The sequence below is a fragment of the Carettochelys insculpta genome, chromosome 3 (genome assembly GCF_033958435.1).
Source record: "Carettochelys insculpta isolate YL-2023 chromosome 3, ASM3395843v1, whole genome shotgun sequence".
Taxonomy (NCBI): Eukaryota; Metazoa; Chordata; order Testudines; family Carettochelyidae; genus Carettochelys; species Carettochelys insculpta.
Window position 1 is genome coordinate 119,273,165 of NC_134139.1, and position 19,196 is coordinate 119,292,360.

General features: G+C 43.8%; 1 protein-coding gene across 1 annotated transcript; it reads left to right on the forward strand.

Moving 5' to 3' along the window:
- The first annotated feature begins 531 nt into the window (after positions 1–531).
- Positions 532–17,225, forward strand: LOC142010451 (amine sulfotransferase-like). The gene is made up of 6 exons (XM_074988806.1): positions 532–685; positions 4,122–4,330; positions 8,992–9,118; positions 10,657–10,751; positions 15,675–15,855; positions 17,101–17,225. The coding sequence occupies exons 1-6, from the start codon at positions 544–546 to the stop codon at positions 17,223–17,225; spliced, it is 879 nt and encodes a 292-aa protein (XP_074844907.1). The 5' UTR covers positions 532–543.
- The last annotated feature ends 1,971 nt before the right edge of the window (positions 17,226–19,196 follow it).

Sequence of the window (19,196 nt, forward strand, 5' to 3'; positions counted from 1 at the left end):
GAACTTTAGGATTCAAGGTTAATGCTACACGAATCAGGTAGCAACGATATTGTGATATCAATGTTAGTGCTCCCTAAATCGAGCTTATGGCACTTGCAGTGAAAGCAGTCACATGGTAATATTGAGCTAACTGCCTTAAATTTGAATTTCTCTCATAGTGTAGATGCAGCCTTCCAAGTACACATTTATGTGAGTTCTGTAAATTTAGATAACTCATTAAAGCAACATTGGTGCCTAACAATACCAGACACATTTTGCAAGTAAATAATTCAAAGATAATACATTTCACAGCACTTTCACCTGCAAAAGATATTTGGTTGTCATGCCAGGTCCTAAAAATGCTATTCTACCCGAGCATTCATTTTGCTTTGTTGTTGTTGTTGTTGTTGTTGTTTGTTCATTTTGCTATCAGAAATGGTTTTCTTAATGTTACACTGCAATAATTTTTCGTCCTGAGGGATAAATAAGACCAAAATAAAAATGATATAAAATTGTGTTTTCCAGCCTGTAGATTCTTGACATCCGAGTGAAAGTGAATGCACAATGGATCTATCGAAAGAATTTCTTTTTAAACATAAAGGGGCTTATTTCAGATCAGACCTTACTACAGCTGAATACATAGATTCACTGGAGGATTTTGAAATCAGAGACAGTGATGTTTTTGTTGTTACGTATCCAAAATCAGGTGAGACTTACTGCTTGTTTCTCTGTGGGCAAATCCTATCTGACAATTGTCTGAAAACTTCATTGGCCCCTCCTCATTATTGATGACATTAGACCTATCTTTATTTCTAGCAGTTTAAAACCTTTTAACTGCCATCATTTTACTGGAGACTTTATCTAGATTCATCCCTATGTTTAAGTAATGGCAGAACATTAACTCTGTAGAGGTAATCTGCAAAGTGTATTTGAACTGAGAAAATATTCAAAAAAGCTGTTAGTAAGAATGCATTATAATAAACCACATACATTTGGTTTTTGCGGTAGACAATTATTTTACTCACCTTTATGAAAAAATTATGTCAGAGAGTTCATAGAAAAGAAAGATCCTGGGAATGCTTCTACTAACAAATTTGCACAGAAGTACAAAACCTCAGACTCTACTGAGATAGCCATCTCTAAATAAAGCACAGTTTTCAAACTCCCCACCCCTTCAAAGTTGATCCCAATCCTGTCACACAGCATTCAGGATAAACTACCAACTAAACATATTCCAAATATCAAAGGGGTAGCCAAATTAATCTGTATCTTCAAAAACAACAAGAAGTCCTGCGGCACCTTATAGGCTAACAGATATTTTGGAGCATAAGCTTTGTGGGCAAAGACCAACTTCATCAAATGCATGAGTGGGGGTTCCAGAGGAGGGTCTAAATTTATAGGCTCATGAAAGGGTGGGTGTCCCAGACAATAGGAGGGCCAAGGCTGACAAGATCAATTCAGTCACAAGGACATGCCCATTATCAGCAGCTAATGTGGAGGTTTGACCACCAAGAGCGGAGAAACCGCTTTTGTAATTGGCCAGCCACTCCCAGTCTTGGTTCAGTCCTTGGTTGATGGTATCAAATTTGCAGATGAATTGAAACCCTGTGGTTTCTCTTTGGAGTCTGTTTTTAAAAACTTTGATTGCAGGATAGTTATTTTTAAATCTGTTACTGAGTGTCCAGGGAGATTGCAGTGTTCTCCGACAGGTTTTTGTGTGTTACCGTTCATGATATCTGATTTGTGTCCATTTATTCTTTTATGTAGCGACAGTCCAGTTTGGCCAATGCACATGGCGGAGGGGCATTGCTAGCACATGATGGCATATATTATATTAGTAGATGTGTCAGTGAATGAGCCTGTGATGGTGTGGTTGATGCGGTTAGGTCCTGTGATGATGTCACTGGTGTAGATATGTGAACGGAATTGGCCTGAGGTTTGTTGCACGGATTGATTCCTGAGTTAGAGTTACTGTGGTGTGGTCTATAGTTGCTCGTGAGAATTTCATTCAGGTAGGCAAGCTGTCTGTAGTGGTTGACCAATTACAAAAGCAGTTTCTCCTCTCTTGATGTTCTCACCTCCACATTAGCTGCTGATAATGGGCCACATCCTACGTGAGTGAATTGACCTAGTCAACTGTGGCCCTCCTCTTGACTGGGACTCCCTCCTTCTCATGAACCTATAAACTGAAACCCTCTTCTGGAACACCCACTCATACATCTGATGAAGCGGGTCTTTGCCCACAAAAACTTATGCTCCTAAATATCTGCTAGTCTGTAAGGTTACACAGGACATTTTGTTGTTTTTAAATCTATTTCAGTGAGTGACATTTTTGTTCTCAGATTTCACAGTGACATATTTTCTTAAAACAAGAATAGTACCACTTTCAGCCTATGAGGATTGAAAACTTCTTGCAGTTCTTGAATTATAACATAGCAGAACTTACTCCTGTGAGAAGCTCAGAGAGAAGGGTTTTTTTACTCCATTGTATACTGAACATTGTAGCACAGGCTTTGGTATCGACCAATTCTGGTCACTGAAGACCCTTTTAGCCTTGTTACAGCCCTGACTTTTCACACTTCTTACTAGAGAATTTCTTTTTTTCTCTGAGATGTCATTTAACATTCACAGGTAGGAGAGGCCAATGTGAGCCTTCTCCATGAGGTCCAAAGTAGCACTGGTGGTCTTCCACCACATAGGTTTGATAGAGACATTTAACAATTCTCAGAAAAAAGGTTCACTGAGTACTTTTGAATAGAGCCAGTAAATCCACTGGTTATTGCTGGAACAGACGGTCATGCTGTTATGCTTATCAGGACACAGGATCTCTTCAAAGAAAATAACACTATGCCAGGTTTATTGAAAATACAGCTTTAAAATCGGTGCATACGTTCATTCACACATGTATACACACAGAGATGTCTAGTGATGGTCTTATAGTTACCAGTCTTTAATGGCTTGAGTCAAGCCAATGGCTAGTTAGATGAAGCATGAGCGGGGAGCTGGGTTCTGTTGGTCATGAGCTGATGCTCTGAAGCTGTGCAGGAAAACCCAAAGAACCACGGTAATACAACCTACTTTCATAGTTATAAGTTTCTAATCAAGTCCATGGATTTTGCATTGCCCTCCTGTGATTGTTAGTATGTCCCTAGTGTTTGTCCCACGCTTGCTCCCATCATCATCCTTCATCAACATTTTGAATGGCTGTCACTTGGAATTGCTGTATCTGGTTTTATTATCTTACCTTTGGAATGCATGCCTATGTTTTAGGGTCGTCAGTCTGCCCCTCTTCAACCATTAGCAGCACGTCCTATAGTCTGAATGGCATGTCTGAATCTTCAACTTCCTCCTTGACCATCTGGGTCAGGCGATCTTCCTTCCTAATCCATTATTACACATGCATTCCTCACTCATACCCACAAATTAGAAAACAGCACATGAAAGAGCAAAGGCATGTGTTTTCATAAGAGCCAAGCAGTTATTTCATAGTACGAGGCTTAAAGAATAAAGCATTCAACTAGAATAAGAATGACCATTAAGTCAGAGACTTTTCTGGCCTTTCCCTGCCTCAAGCTCAGGGTAAATAGTGACAGTTTACCTGATGCATGTATTGTAAAGTCTCCAGGCCATTCTTTCCTGCTAATTTAGGAAGGATCATTGGCAGAGTAAAAAACACAAAGCGTAATTATTTTATCACCACTAAACTAATCTTAATATTGCAATTCTTCTATTTAATTCTATTTTCATTACTTCTTATTCTACATCCATGGTTTTAATACACTCAGACTACATAGTTGCATCATTCCGACTATATGAGAGGGGAAAAATGCAGTCTGTAGTGATCACTGTCTCCGTGGGGAAGCTGAAGAACCTAGTTAAATATTTGAACATTTAGCTATTGTCCATCAGATATATAGGTATATTTTACATTGAACATTTCAGAATCAAAACCAAACTATAAAGCTATTTGGATTCCCATCTCTGCTGCGTTAAAGCACTCCCATTTACACAGATTTTTATACTTCATTTATTATGTAAAATGAGAGAATTTTGAAGTATTTGTGATTATGGCAGATTATTACATGATATTAAAATAAAATTATATTTAAAGTTATTTCAAAAAAGCGTCGTTCCTTTCTCAGGAACTGCATGGACTCAGAATATTTTGAGCTTGATTTATCATGAAGGCCATCGGGATGGAACAGAAAATATGGTAACAAAAATCAGAGTTCCATGGCTAGAGTATAACCTGGATAAGATGGATTATGTCAATCGTCCATCACCTCGTCTCTTTTCAACTCATCTGCCTTACCATTTAATTCCAAGAGATCTGAAGAGCAAGAGAGCAAAAGTAGGTGATACTATTTTCACAGTTTAATTAATCTTATACAGGAAAGCTTGTGGATTTCACCTGTATATCAGTATGAATCCTCTGGGCCAAACTATCTGTCCTTCCCAAAACAATCCTTTCAGAAGCTTTTCCCCTGGATGAGAATGGGGTTCACATTCCTCCAAAGCCCCCTTCCATATCCCTAGACCCTGCTGAAGTGGGGGAGGAGGAATCAAGAAATTAAACTCCAGACTTCAGTGTCCAGTTTTGGTGGAGATCCCATATTTCATGTAGCTGTTGTACTTGGTGTTTGGGCCAAGAAACAGAGCGCCCTCTGCATCATGACAGCTCGCCTCCAAAGGAGCATTGTTGATGGGTCATGATCATTGCAGTCTGCTTGTTATATTGTTAATGGTGTTTTTTTGGGGCTGTAATGGTGTGTACACAGATGTAAATGTAAGCTGTTATGTTACCCAGGTTTTATGTCACCTACATCTTTAAACATCAGGACACTTCTTGCTTATGATAGGTAGGTGGCCTGTGCCAGATACAGCTCAAGAGGAAGGATCTTCCAGGGTCAGGGATTTGCTCTGAGCTCTCGCTCACAGAGATGGCTGATCATCCCTGCTGTTTTGCTTTCCCTAACCTTAAAGGAGAGTCCTTCACAATGAAGGTGTGTGGTGCTGGTCTGGCATAACGTGAGAGGAAGTAGAATTGCCTTATGGGAGCAATACTAAGTTCTCACATTGTCACCTTGGTCTCCCCTGAAATATGGCTTCTCATATGCACTCAATTCCCCAAGATACTCCTTTGTCTCAGCTACAGTAAGATGAGCAGATGAGCAGAATGGAACTCTGATCCACATCAGCTACATCGGTGTCTCTCTCAGTCCATAGGAATTGCCTTATTGCTCTGCCCCGTCTGTCATGCAGAAGGACTCCTTGCACTTATGGTAATAGTAAATGGAACAGCACCTCCTAAGTTGCACATAGCACAATTTTAACTATACACATTAGAATAGCATGCATTGCTTCTGTATATATTGTGGGGCTCGTGTAGATTTTCACAATATTAAGAACATTTTGATGATGTAGGGAGTTTTTTTCTTTTTATAGCTTTTGGCTGGTTGTTCTTTGTGTGCACAACCATCTGATTTAGCTCTTGATATGGTTTCCCAGAAGTTCTCAGCTCCAAATATCCTCTCGCACTGAGAATACTTCTCTGGGGCAGGGAACTCTGATTATTAGGAAAAGGCAGGTGTTAGTAATGGGGGCATTTGATCATTAGAAACATAGACAGATGGGTTTGTGATGGTCAGGAGAACCATATAGTGACTTGCCTGGCTGGTGTGAAGGTTGCAGATCTCTCAAGACATCTGGATAGACCTATGTGTAGTGCTGGGAGGAGCTGGTGGTCGTAGCACATGTATAGGACAGACACATAACTTAGGAGAGGGTCTAATAACAGAGATTCTCTATGTTCTACTAAGAACATGGGTAAGATCAGATGAGAAATAATCAAATGAAAACATTCTAACACATCTGGAAATGGCAGACCAATTAATAATGACATATTTTTAAAGCGCTTGTGTGCAAACGCTAGAAGGCTAAAAAATAAGGTGGTTGAATGAGAGTGCCTTGTATAAAAGGAGGTTAGTTATATAAAAGGCATCGCAAAAACTTGGTGGACTTAGGACAATCAATGGGGCACTATCATACCAGGGTACAAAATACATCAGAAGGACAGAAAGATTGTGCTGATGGGAGAGTGGCACCACAAGTGAAAAAAAATGTAGAATCAAATGAAATAAAAATTTTACATGAACCAAAATGTTCCACGGAATTTCTATGGATAGCCATTCCATGCTTTAATAATAAGAATACAGCAGCGTGGATATATTACCAACCATGTGACCAGGATAGTGGTAGTGACTAAGAAATTCTAAGGGAGATTAGAGAGGTTATCAAAATAAAAAACTCAGTATTGACCAGGAATGTCAGCTATCCCCATGTTGACCGCGTACACATCACCTCAGGACATGATGCAGAGATAAAATTTCTTGATACTTTAAATGCCTGGTTCTTGGAGCAGCTCTTCTGGAACCCACAAAGTGAGAAGCAATTCTTGGTGTAGTCCTAAGTAGAGAACAGGATCTGGTCCAAGGGGTAAATATAACTGGACCTCTTGGAAATAGCGATCACAGTGTAATAACATCTGACATCCCTGTTGTGGGGAAAGCACCTCAGCAGCCAAACAATGCAGCATTTAATTTCAGAAAGGGAAACTACACAAAAATGAGGTTAATTAAACAGAAACTAAAAGGTACAATGCCAAAAGTAAAATCTGTGCAAGCTAAATGGTAACTACCAAAGATATCTTAATAGAGGACCCACTTAAAAGTATACCCAAAAAAGTGCCACAATGGCTTAAAAAGCAAGTAAAGAAGCAATGAAAGATAAAATGGCATTGTTTAAAACGTGCACGTTATACCCCAGTGAGGAAAATAAAAAGGAGTATAAACTCTGTCAAGTTAAGTGTAAAAATGTAATAAGAAAGCCAAAAAGTAATTTGAAGAACAGTTAACCAAAATCTCAGAAAGCAACAGCAAAATATTTTAAGTATATCAGAAGCAGGAAGCCTGCTAAAAAACCCATGGGACCACTGGATGATTGGGATGCTAAGGGAGCGCTCAAAGACGATGAAGGCATTGAGGAGAACCTAAATGAATTCTATGCTTCAGTCTTCATGGCTGAAGATATTAGGGAGATTCCCAAACCTGAGCCATTCTATTTAGGTGACAAATCTGAGGAATTGTCCCAGATTGAGGTGTCCTTAGAGGAAGTTTAGGAACAAATTGATAAAGTTAATAACAAGTGACCATATGCATTCAGCCAAGAGTTCTGAAAGAACTCAAATGTGAAATTGTGGAACTATAAACTGTTGTTTGTAACTTATTGTTTAATCAACTTCTGTATCTAATAACTGGAAGCTAGCTAACATGAAGCCAATATTTAAAAAGGGCACTAGAGGTGATCCTGGCAATTACAGTCATGTAAGTCTAACATCAGTACAGGGCAAATTAGTTGAACCTATAGTAAAAAATAAAATTTCAGAGACAACAGATAAACATAATTTGTTGGGAGAAAAGTCAACATGGTTTCTGTGAAGGGAAATCACACCTTACTACTCTACTAGAGTTCTTTGGCGGGGATCAATACACATGTGGATGGGGGTGGTCCAGTGGACATAGTGTACTTAGATTTTCAGAAAACCTTTGACAAAGTCCCTCACCAAAGGCTCTTAAATAAAGGAAGTTGTCATGGGATAAGAGGAAGGTCCTTTCATGGATTTATAACTGGTTAATAGACAGTAAACAAAGGGCTTGTCCACACTAGCCCCATCCTTCAAAGGGGACGTGCAAACGAGCCTGCTCAGTGAATAGCATTAAGGTGCTGCGCTGGATATGCAGCACCTCATTAGCATAATTCTTGCCATGCAAACTTTGAAGTTAACTTCGAAGTGGTGGGAAGCTATCCAGCTGCAGGCTTTTTGAAGTACCATGCAACTTTGGAGTTCCCTTACTCCCAAAATGTCAATGACTACCTGTTCAGTTCACTCCCCCTTGGGCATCTGACATTGGCCACTGTTAGAAGACAGGATACTGGCTAGATGGACCTTTGGTCTGACCCATTATGGCCATTCTTATGTTCTTATAGCTACATTTACACTAGGGGAAAACTTAGAAATGGCCATGCTAATTGCAAAATCGGAGAATACTAATTAGGTGCTGAAATAAATATTTAGCACCTCATTAGCATGCTGCTGGTCACAGCACTTCACACGTTTTGCTCACACGCAGCTCGTCTACATGGGGATCCTTTTCGAAAGGACCCCGCAAATGTCAAAATTTCCTTATTCCTATCAGCTTATTCCTGGCAGCATGCTAATGAGGCACTGAGAAATTGGCTGAGGTGTGCAGCAGTGTGTTTTAGCATTAGTCATTAAAACATTATGTACATTACAAGTTTCTAAAAATATCTCTTTCCACAATTCTTTTAAAGAGCAGCAAATTCATGTTTACTAGGATTCTAGTCTGATGATACATTTATCATGAAGCACTTTGCCAAACACAGCACACATAACTACACATCTATTGCTGACTTACCAGAGTTTGTATTTAAAAGAACTCAAAATCAAATCAATTGATTAAAAAGTTTAAATTCTTTTCAGGTAGTACACCTCCAGCTGCAATTCCTGTTGAAATTTGTGCTTTTTTATTGTCACATTTTCCATGATTTTTAAATATCTTTGCTCTCCTCTTGCTGTGTGAAAGACCCACACAAATAATTGAAAAACCTTGATGATGCCATATGCTTAACCTTACAAAAATGAGCAATCCCACTGAGGGCAATGGTACTATCACCTGTAGACAGTTACGGATGTGCATGAAGGGGTTTGGAATTAAGGAAGTGCAATAATGACACTGACTTTAAAGAAAGAGCTGAAAAAGACACAAAAGAAATGATGTATTTAAAAGCAGAATAAACTCTGTAGCTCTTTTTCAGATACATTGATCCTTAATGTGCTCTGCAGCAATAGCAATTTTCTAAAAAAAACCCAGATGTTTAAGATAATTGTATCTGATGACTGCATCTGAGACTGTCACTCTGTTTACCTTGCAGGTTATTTATGTAGCCAGAAACCCTAAGGATGTTATGGTTTCCTATTTTCATTTTTTCAAACTTATATACACAACTGAGCAAATACCAGAGTTTAATGTCTTTCTGGAGAGGTTTTTGGCTGGAGCAGGTAAGGCTTCACATACTGCTAAACGACCAAGCCCTGCACCCTGACCACAGCCCATATAAATTGTCCCTGTGAGTAAATTGTGCACCAAGGTGGAGCTCTTCAGAATCTTGGCCCCAACTTCGCAACTGGGGGTCTCAGTCTGCAGCAAATGCAGTATCATCCACAGTTCGCAATAGAGCCTTTATGTGCAAAGAGAGTCCAGGGGAGTGGCATAGTCATGTGCACTGCATTGATGAAGTGCGAGTTGCCTCACACATCTCTACTGGGAGTTCACTCTGAATCTCAACAATGAAGATTTCAATGCATTTCAACTCCACTAGTCACCTGTCTACCTCCTGAGTTCTCTCAGACTGACTCTGACAATGCAGTGTTCCCATTAATGCTGTCCGTGGCACACTGAAATCATTAAGTACATAGTAAAATAAATTCCATGCATTCTTCTATGGCAGTCCTTAGTGAGAATGTTTGATTTGCACAATATCTTTTAGCCCTGAGTCCAGCCAGTTCTTCCCTAAGCTTTGAATTCATGGTCGCTTTTGTCCTGTGTAGTACCTTACTACTGACAACTTCCCCTACAACAGTGTGGTTGCTCTCCAGCTGTGGCTGACAGCGAGATCAGCCATTTTACCTATTCTGACAATGATGTCACATTTTCGCTTCTCGAGCGGAGGCAGGGGGTGTCTCTGTCCCCAGAACTTTGAATTGTTCCATCACTTTTATGAGGGCAGCAGGCCCAAGTTTTAGCATTTCTGCTGTAATTTAATCTCCTCTCATTTGATGGCTTCTTAATGGCAGTCTATATTGTAATGTTTCTTAATTGGAGTTGGCAGGACAGAGGTCTGGCTTAGGGCTTCCTAGCCAGCATCTAAGAGGAAAGAGGGTGCTTGCAAGAGCTAAGTTAGATACCAAGTACACAGGTTTCCTGAACAGTAATTTGATTGACTTTAAAAGGTGTTTGACAGCTTGAATAGGTGCACATTTTGGAATATTCTCCAGTCCTGCAAAATTCCAGTTGAAGGCGTCAGCACCATCATAGCCATATACAAAGATGCAATGTGCTCTTTCTGTCTGAGCAATAAAACAACCGAGTGGCTCATTGTGGACATTAGTAACACAAAAACTGGTACACAGATGGCTTTGTTGAGACACTGCCAAGCAAATTCCCTGGAAAAGTAACAAAGACATCCTGGCAAAATCATCAGGTTAAGTGAGACTCAGAATCAGTTACAGACAACCTTGAAATGCAGAAGTCAAGTAGTTTCATATTAGAAGGCAAAACCACCAAGAAAGTAGTATCATATATCTACCTGGGCAGCACCTTCTGTGCAAAAGCAACATCAAGAATAATGAAATAGTGAGGTTAACAAAAGCATCCACCTTATTCACTAAACACAACTACATGTAAATCAAAGACATATAGCACTAAAGCAAAACAGCATTCTCAACTTAAATTGCTCCGTGCTAACATAACATTAATTGAACAGCTTTTCTGCTAAACATCATTAACAACGGTTTCTATAAATTTTCTCCTTCATAAGTACTGCCTTGCTCGTGGTTGGATTACGTAGGAGACTGGTACAACCACAGGGACGAGTTCAACATTCTTTTCATTACCTATGAGGAGATGAAGAAGGTGAGAGCAGACAATCACTTCATATCTCAAATAAAAAGTAAATTACATGCCTCCTTTTTGTCTCATTTTGCTACCTTTTCTCACACTGAGTTGTCCTTTACTGTCTGAGGAGCCTCATTGATTTCAAAGAGTAAGGTACCTTGGTCTCATTAGCTGCGTCTACGCTATCATGATCTTTCAAAAGGAAAACTGAAAATCAGGGGCACTTTTCAAAGATCGCATGGAGTGTCTACACAAAAACTAGGCCCTGCCGAAAGGAAATCAAAAGAAAGTGGTGCTGCTTTCAGAAGTTCTCCTCTGATTCCAGGGCAGGAAGAGCAGCCCCTTTCAAAAGAGTCTTTCAAAAGAAAACGTGTGTAAATGCTCCACGGGCTGCTAATTTGAAAGCCGGCTGGGGTGTGGAGATGCCCTGGCCAGTGGCAGTGAGGCTCTGTACTCCCAGCATCTGGCTACCCTTAAAGCTGCACAGACCCAGAAACCCCATGGCCGAAAGCTGTGAGCATGCAGTCAGCAGAGCCATGAGCTGCATCCAGCACGCCCTCATGGCCATTCCCAATCCACAAGCCAGCAGCAAGACCAGCAGCCAGCTGCCTCAGGAGCTCCCAGGCCCCCGCCACTAGGCCCCTTGTAGGGCTTGCAGGGGCCTGCACAGGCTCCAAAAATATGGGGCCCCTCCTGGATGGAACCAGAGATCAGGAACTCCTGGGCCTCCGGGAGAAGGAGGAGGTCCTCCATGAGATGTCGGGGCAAGCACTGCAACATAGCTGCCTTCTCATTGCTTGCCACTGGGCTGCCACCCAGGGACACCCTTTCCACACCTCTGACCAAGTGAGAAGTAAGGTCAAAGAGTTGCGGCAGGGCTGCACCCAGGCTCGCAACTCCACTGGTCACTTGGGCAGGGCCCATGTTCGATCCCTTCTATCAGGTGCTCCAAAGCCTCCTGGGGCACAGGGACAGCTCTCCCCTGCACGCCGTCCAGGACACCATGGCAGATGATCCACACCCCAGGAATGTGGAGGAGGCCAGACCCCCCACGCAGCACCACCCTGCTGGAGATGGAGCCACCCACAAAGTGGTCCAGTGAGGAGGGGTACCTGGTCATCGACCTCCCCTTGTGGGTGTCCAGTCAGGTGACAGCCAGCTGGCCATCACTGGCCCTTGTCGAAGGACCTTCTGGTAAGTGTCCAGCCGGGTGCACACCCCGGTTTGCAGTGGTCTGCCAGTGGGCCACCTGCACGCCCAGAGGACCCAGGCTGGACAGAGCCCACCTAGCCATGGCACCCAGTATGCCTTAATGGCTGGTGGCAACACTCAGCACCCACTCCCATGGACAGCACAATGAGCTGCTTGTGCAGGAAGGGGATTGGTGGGGCTAGACCTCACATAGGGCCAGTCCCACAGGGGCAGGGACACCGTCAGCACCCATGATCCCCCCCTGGCTGCCCTGCGACTGGATGGGGGCAGGGGACTTCTGTCCACAGGAGGTGGGGGGCACAACCCCCAGGACACTGATGCAGAACTAATCATGTCTCCCTTTCCATCTATACATCTGTGCCACCAGAGGGCCTGGAGATCTCTGCCTCCTAAGTAGTGCTGGACAGCTCACCAGAGGTGGAGAATGGGGACTGGACACTCCCCCAACAGCACTGAGGCAGACCCTTGCCAGGAGGCCCCAGAGACAATTTGCAGATGCCGCCTTCCACACTACCACTGGTACCAGGCGGAGAAGGCTGAGCAGCACCTCTGGTTGGAGGAGAAGGACCTGGACTGGTGGTGGCCTGCCTGAGGGAAACTGATAAGAACCCTGAGAGACATGGCAGCCACTCTCTGAGAGCTTCTGGACTGGTTGTCCTCCCTTGGCTGCTCCCCCGTCCGAGCCCAACTCCGCTGAGCCCCTCCCATGAGCCCTACCTCTCCATCCTCTCTGCCCCATCTCAGCCCCTCTGAGGACCCCGAACCAGGGGCAGGAAGGGATCCTGGGGCTGACGGCGCTTGAGGACCTCCACCTCTGTCCTGGGCTAATGCCCCCCCATCTCCACCCCCAATGTACATAGTACACCCCCTTCCCAGTTGTACATAGTTGCCAGCCCAGTCCACGTATAGCCACACATTCTTTCAGCCAGTAAAAATGTTTATTTGATTCCCACCTCCGTGTGTCATGTGCAAGGCGGGGGTGGGGGAGGGCAGGGGGCAATGCTGGAGGTGAGTGTGCAGGGAGGTCTGCAGGGTGGTGGCCAGGGGTGGTGGTTAGTGTGGCTTGTGAGCAAAGTGCTCACGGACAGCCTCCTGGACACAGACCCCATCCTGGTGTGTCTGCCTGCTAGGGGTGGCAGCCGGCAGCAGGGGCCCACCTCTTGGGGGATGTGCCACAGTCCCACCTCAAGACGCACCAGGAAGCAGTGGAAATGGCCCTTCAAGTGTCTGAAGACCTTCTTAAACACTTGTTGGGATGGTTGAGCCAGGCATTGAAGACCTCCTGGATGGGGTTGGCGTGGCTGGTATAGAGCTACATAACCTAAGGCTGGAAAGGGTAGGCAGCATCTGCCACCATGCACAGAGGCCCTCAAGCAGGAGCTCCTGCTGGGCAGTGAAGGTCCCCATCTCCATGCACCAGCAGAGGCTGGAGTTTCTGAACACACGGGCATTATGTATGTGGCCTGCCCAGCCCATGTATACATCCATAAGCTGGACTCTGCTGTCCACCAGGGCCTGTAGCACCACGGAGTGGTAGCCCTTCCTGTTAAGATAGTGGCCTGTCTGAGAGTGCTAAAGCAGTTAGGGAACCTGAGTGCTGAAAAGACAGTGAAGGCCTCGTCCATGTCTCCCAGGCAGATGACCCTCTGCAGGAGCATGGCATCGATGGCCAGACAAGCTGCATGGGATGGAGGGCGTGTGCACTTGTGAGGGTGTGATGGGGTGTGCCCAGCCCCACCACCCTATGTCCCCTCCCAACCCCCATCCTCCAAACCTCCTCCCCCCAGGCCCCTCCTAGCCCTCAGTCCCTGATTATTCCCCTTTCCCGGAAGTCCCCTCCTTCCTCTCCTGGTAGGTGTGTGACCCAAGCATGCCTTACCTCCATGAGGATGGCCCCAACAGTGCCCTTGCCCACTCCAAACTGGTGCCCAATGAACTGATAGCTGTCTGGGTGGCCAGCTTCCAGATGGCTATGACGACTCTCTTTTCGAGGGGGAGGATGGGCTGCATCCACAAGTCCTGCTGTCTGACAATAGGGGTGAGCCAGGAGCAAAGCTCCAGGGTGGTCTGTTTCCTCACTCTAAAGTTCTGGAGCCACCTGGCATCATCCCCTCCCTCATCACCAGCCGCTCTCACCAGCTGGAGTTACTGGGGTGGCTTGAGTCACCGGGGCATATGGGGAGGCACTGGTGGGGTCCCAGGGAGGGTTCCACAGCCCTGGCAGGGGAACATGCCCCCAGGAGGAGGTCAAGGCCAGATGCAATCACTGTAGCCAGCAGGGTGACCACAACATTCACAATAGCCACTCTTGGTTGCTGCTGTGGGTCCATTGGGCTGTGCGAAAGCTGTCTGGTCCACGCACTGGCTCTGCAGGGCTTGTGGCAACCCTGCAGACCTCAGTGTGTGCAGGACGAGGGAGTTGGGGTGAGGCCATTTAAGGAAGCAGCTGGCTGGGGCCCCGGGAGGGGTTGGCATCCAAGCGACCCCATCTGCGGCGTTTCCTGTCCTGGTCTTTCGAAAGGGGCCTGTAGCTATGTGGCCGCTCTCTTTTGAAAGAGCTGGATGGTCTTTTGAAAGAGCGGATCAAAAGCATGATCTGCTTTGTGTGTGTGGATGCACTCTTTTGAAAGATGATCTTCTGGAGGATATCATAGAATCATAGAAGAGTAGGACTGGAAGGGACCTCGAGAGGCCATCGAGTCCAGCCCCCTGCCCTCATGGCAGGACCAAGCACTTTCTAGACCATCCCTGAAAGCCATCTATCTAACCTCTTCTTACATATCTCCAGTGATGGAGATTCTACCACCTCCCTTGGCAATTCGTTCCAGTGTTTGATCACCCTGACAGTTAGGAACTTTTTCCTAATGTCCAACCTGAACCTCCCCTGCTGCAGTTTAAGTCCATTGCCTCTTGTTCTATCCTCAGAGGCAAGGAAGAACAAATTCCCTCCCTCTGCCTTATGACACCCTTTTAGATACCTGAACACTGCTATCATGTCCCCCCTCATTCTTCTCTTTTCCAAACTAAACAAGCCCAATTCTTTCAGCCTTTCTTCATAGGTCATGTTCGCTAGACCTTTGATCATTCTCGTTGCTCTCCTCTGGACCCTCTCCAATTTCTCCACATCCTTCCTGAACTGCGATGCCCAGAACTGGACACAATACTCCAGCTGAGGCCTAACCAGCACAGAGTAGAGTGGGAGAATGACTTCTTGTGTCTTGTTCACAACACACCTGTTAATGCATCCTAGAATATCTTCTGGATAATCACCTTTTGAAAGCACACGGTAGCGTAGATGTTGCTGTCGAGTTCAGTGAGAATCCCTGAAAAAGTACTTCTCAGTGTGAGTAAGGGTGGAAGAGTCAGAATCATGAGGTGACATGATTCAAAGCAACAAAGGAAGTTAGCTGCTTAACTCCATTCAACATTCAATAACACACATGTACTGAGTTCATGAGCCACAAAAGGGCTCTTTTACTTGAAGTTTACAATGGCTTAACTTCCTATTCATGACTCAGTTTTTAATGATGCTACAGCTACTTACAGAGAATTAAAATCTTACTTATCAGTGGTAAGAGTCACTTTTATTCTTAAATGCTCTATTCCTATGCTTAATTTCCCACCCTTTCTTGATGTATCCCATTACCCTTTACTTAATCATTTTATTGATTTAGTTCTTTCAATTTTCTAATTTGGGAAACTGTCACTTTACAATATTGTTCATTTCAGGATCTCAGAGGTTCTGTGTTGAAAATCTGCAAATTCTTAGGAAAGCAGCTAGATGAAAAAGTGCTGGACACAGTTGTGGAAATGGCTACATTTGAAAACATGAAAACCGATTGCAGGGCAAACTATGTACAGATGGAACATGATCAGCCGAAACAAGACAATGTACATTTTCTGCGCAAAGGTAAGGCTGACTCAGTGAAATCTGACAAATATTTAATCCTGTAGATTCTGGCATGCGATGTGGTGAAGCTAAATGTTTGCTGAGCAGTACCTGGGCAAAACATGGTGAAAAATTTAGCAAGTGTCAATATTTCAAGAAATGAACATTTTTGAAAAGCTCTTTGTGGGGGGGTCTAACATTTATTTTGTCCCACCCATAAAAGAGAAGGGCCTTCTTCAAGAAGCTAAACATTTGTAACCCTTAGGAGAAAAATGAAAGCGGGTCTGTTTAGTGCTTTTGTGCAACTTTACAGGTGCTGAGCATTTGAACTGATTTGTCTTTGCAGGTTCCAGGGATTATTTAGACCAGGAACTTAGACAAAAACATTCATTCTAAGAGACAATTCATGCAGCTGATAAGAGATGGGTGTTTTTCATGCTATACACTTTATATGGAGGAGAGTGAATGGATGTCAGGGGTTTCAGTCACCTCGCTCTTCTGGTAGTGCTGAACAGGAGTGGGCACCAGGGTATGGAAACAGTGGAGAACCGCTGCCTGCTGTTGAGTACACCAGAAAAGGATGTTCAGAGAAGTTTATGTTTCTTTTAAAAATAACTGCTTTCTGTTGCCAAGTTTTCTTCTAAAATTTGAAATGAAGTCAATCACCACAAGAACATAACTGAGCTGCTCAAAACTATTTGTGCCTAAAACCAAATTAGTGAAATTGTCCTGAAAGATTGGGGCAAACTACTTACACAGCAGTCAAAAAGTTGCATGAAAAATTAATTTGGGCTATTGTGGTTTTCTGTAAGAGCACGGCTGGATTCCACATAGAATACAATCACATTTTTTGCCAGTGGCATAGATTTGAGCAGAGACAGAGCATTCTCTGATAATGTTGCTGACATCTGTAATATACAAGTCACAGCAATAAAATATTTGCCCAGCCAATCCAAGAGACACTCATGGGTGCATTTCTCATGCCGGGAAGGAGAGATTAGGTGTATGACCCTAATTTAAGTAAGCAGGAGGGTGCTTTTACTGTGCTTACCAACACCTCCAGGTCTGGAAATGTAGCTATGACGCCCAAAAGAGATACATTCTGGGGGGATGTAGAGAGGAAGGACCTGAGGAGAAATGGAATTGAACCCAACTGGCAATGGTCACAGTTTTTCATCTGCACAAGTGATATCTGAGTTATAACAACATGCCCAAGTGGCAGTAGGGCACCTAACCACCAATTCTCCTTCTCTGTCTTCGCCCCAGGGACCATTGGAGACTGGAAGAACACCCTGACTGTGGCGCAGAGTGAAAAGTTTGACAATGCTTTTAAGGAAAAAATGAAAGACCTGCCTTTCAGGTTCATCTGGGATATTAATGAAGACATCTAGTCTGGGTTCCAGTTGGAGAAAGGTGAAATGCACCAATGGGAATGAAAATACAACTTTGTCTGCAGTGTTCATAAAAATTCATTCTTCTGTGCAAATTGAAGATTTGAAATGTGCTAAATTTTCTATTTCTCATGTGTATTTTTAAACATCACCAGAATATCTGCAGTTCTAAGAACAAGTATAACATCCTTCTATGTTCTGAGGTGCGATCCAGATCAAGAAGGGGTTGAATTCCCACCTCTCCTATAACCCTGGGTGCCTTAAGTTCTCTGAGGCTGTGACTAACAGCCTGGACACACACAGTTGAAGTCATGAAGTGTCTTAAGTCATTGTGAACTATGCAACCCTGACTCAGTAAGCTGACCCCAGCTACCTGTCTGCAATGCCTCAGCCCCACGCTGTGCACAGTCACCCCGTTACCTCATGCAGCAGTGACCCAAACACACTCCCAGTTCTGAAGTTTCCCCAAACTGCATTTCCCAATGTCTTGCCCTTTCCTAGACAATACATAGAGACATTAAGGTTCATTTCTTCCTTTAAAGCTGTCCAGCAGCTTAACCACCTTAAACAGAGATAATATTCACTTTTTATCAAACAGAGCCATACAAGTTGGTTTCGGTTAAAAATAAACACCATTTAAAGGATATTGCATTCACAGAGAGAGTTCAGGTAGAAAGGCTAGAGGCAGAAATGTTTGAGCCAATAAAATGGAAAAACATTCATTTTAGAGACTAAGGTTTGGTTGACACTAGACCTTACAGTCAACTGTAGATACATCTATTCTAGCTATGCAATTGCTGCAGCTAGAATTGTGTATCTGCAGTCATCTAAGTTCTGTCCTCACTGAGAGAGGTTGACAGGAGCATTTTTCCTATCGAACTCCCTTACTCCTTGTGACAGGAGGAGTACAGGGGGTCAACTGTCAATGACGGAGAGATGGATTTTGTGCGTCTTTATCTGATGCATGAAATATAATTCCCAAAGATCGACCCTAAATGGGTTGATCTCCCAGTAAGTATAGACAAGCCCTGAGACGAAACAGAACAATCTACAGCCTCTGTCCAAGGTAACATTCTTGCCATACTACTTTCCAGCAAGATGGCTGACCACCTTTCAGGTCAGAATCTCCCATGAAGTCCAAAGTGCTTGGTTCCTTTGTCTTCTTACATGAAACTTTACCTGGGATACGTTCTTTGCTCCTTCCTTTAATAGTGCACCTTTAACATGCATTTGTTTGAAGGTTAACTCAGAGAAAAGTTTTTTCAAGCTGTAAGGGAGGTAATATGAAGTCTACTGCTGCAGGAAATTCTGTGCTGGTTTCTTCCCTTGCTCTTGTTTGCTCAAGTGCAAATTGATTTATTTCCTATAATCTCCTTTAATGTACCTTGGAAATAACTTCTGAGTGGCAGAAACACTTTCCTTTTTCAAAAGGTGGAGTAACTTTAGCCCTGCCTGGCTGAAAGATTGAGAATTTAATTTCTAATGTGTTTGTAATTTTAAATTTGTCCTCCATATGTACCCCATGCTCTAATACTAAGAATTAGCTCATGTAACAGTGTACACTGACCCTGCACTGGCCCAGCAATGATTAACCACTCACTTTGGGTCCAGAAGGCCAAGACCTAACGGCCCAGTTGGGTATGCTCCAGATCAAAGCATTACGTAAAAGGGAACAGCACAGTTCAGTCAGAGCTGACTAAGGAAGAAAGCAGATGCATGCTACAGGATTGTGGTAGAAAACCAGTAGAGCAACAAGACTGTGGAGTGTGGGCATGCTGAATCCACTGCAGAATGCCAGCTGACCACAGAGGATAAGGAGGATGGAAAGACACTTGCTCTGGAGGCAGTGAAGGATCTAGACTCAATGATAGACTGGGAAGTGGCTCAGAGAATGTGTATGTTGAGAGAGGAACCTGAATACAAAACCAGGACTACCTGATCAATGGGGATCTGAGTCAGGGCCTGCTGGGG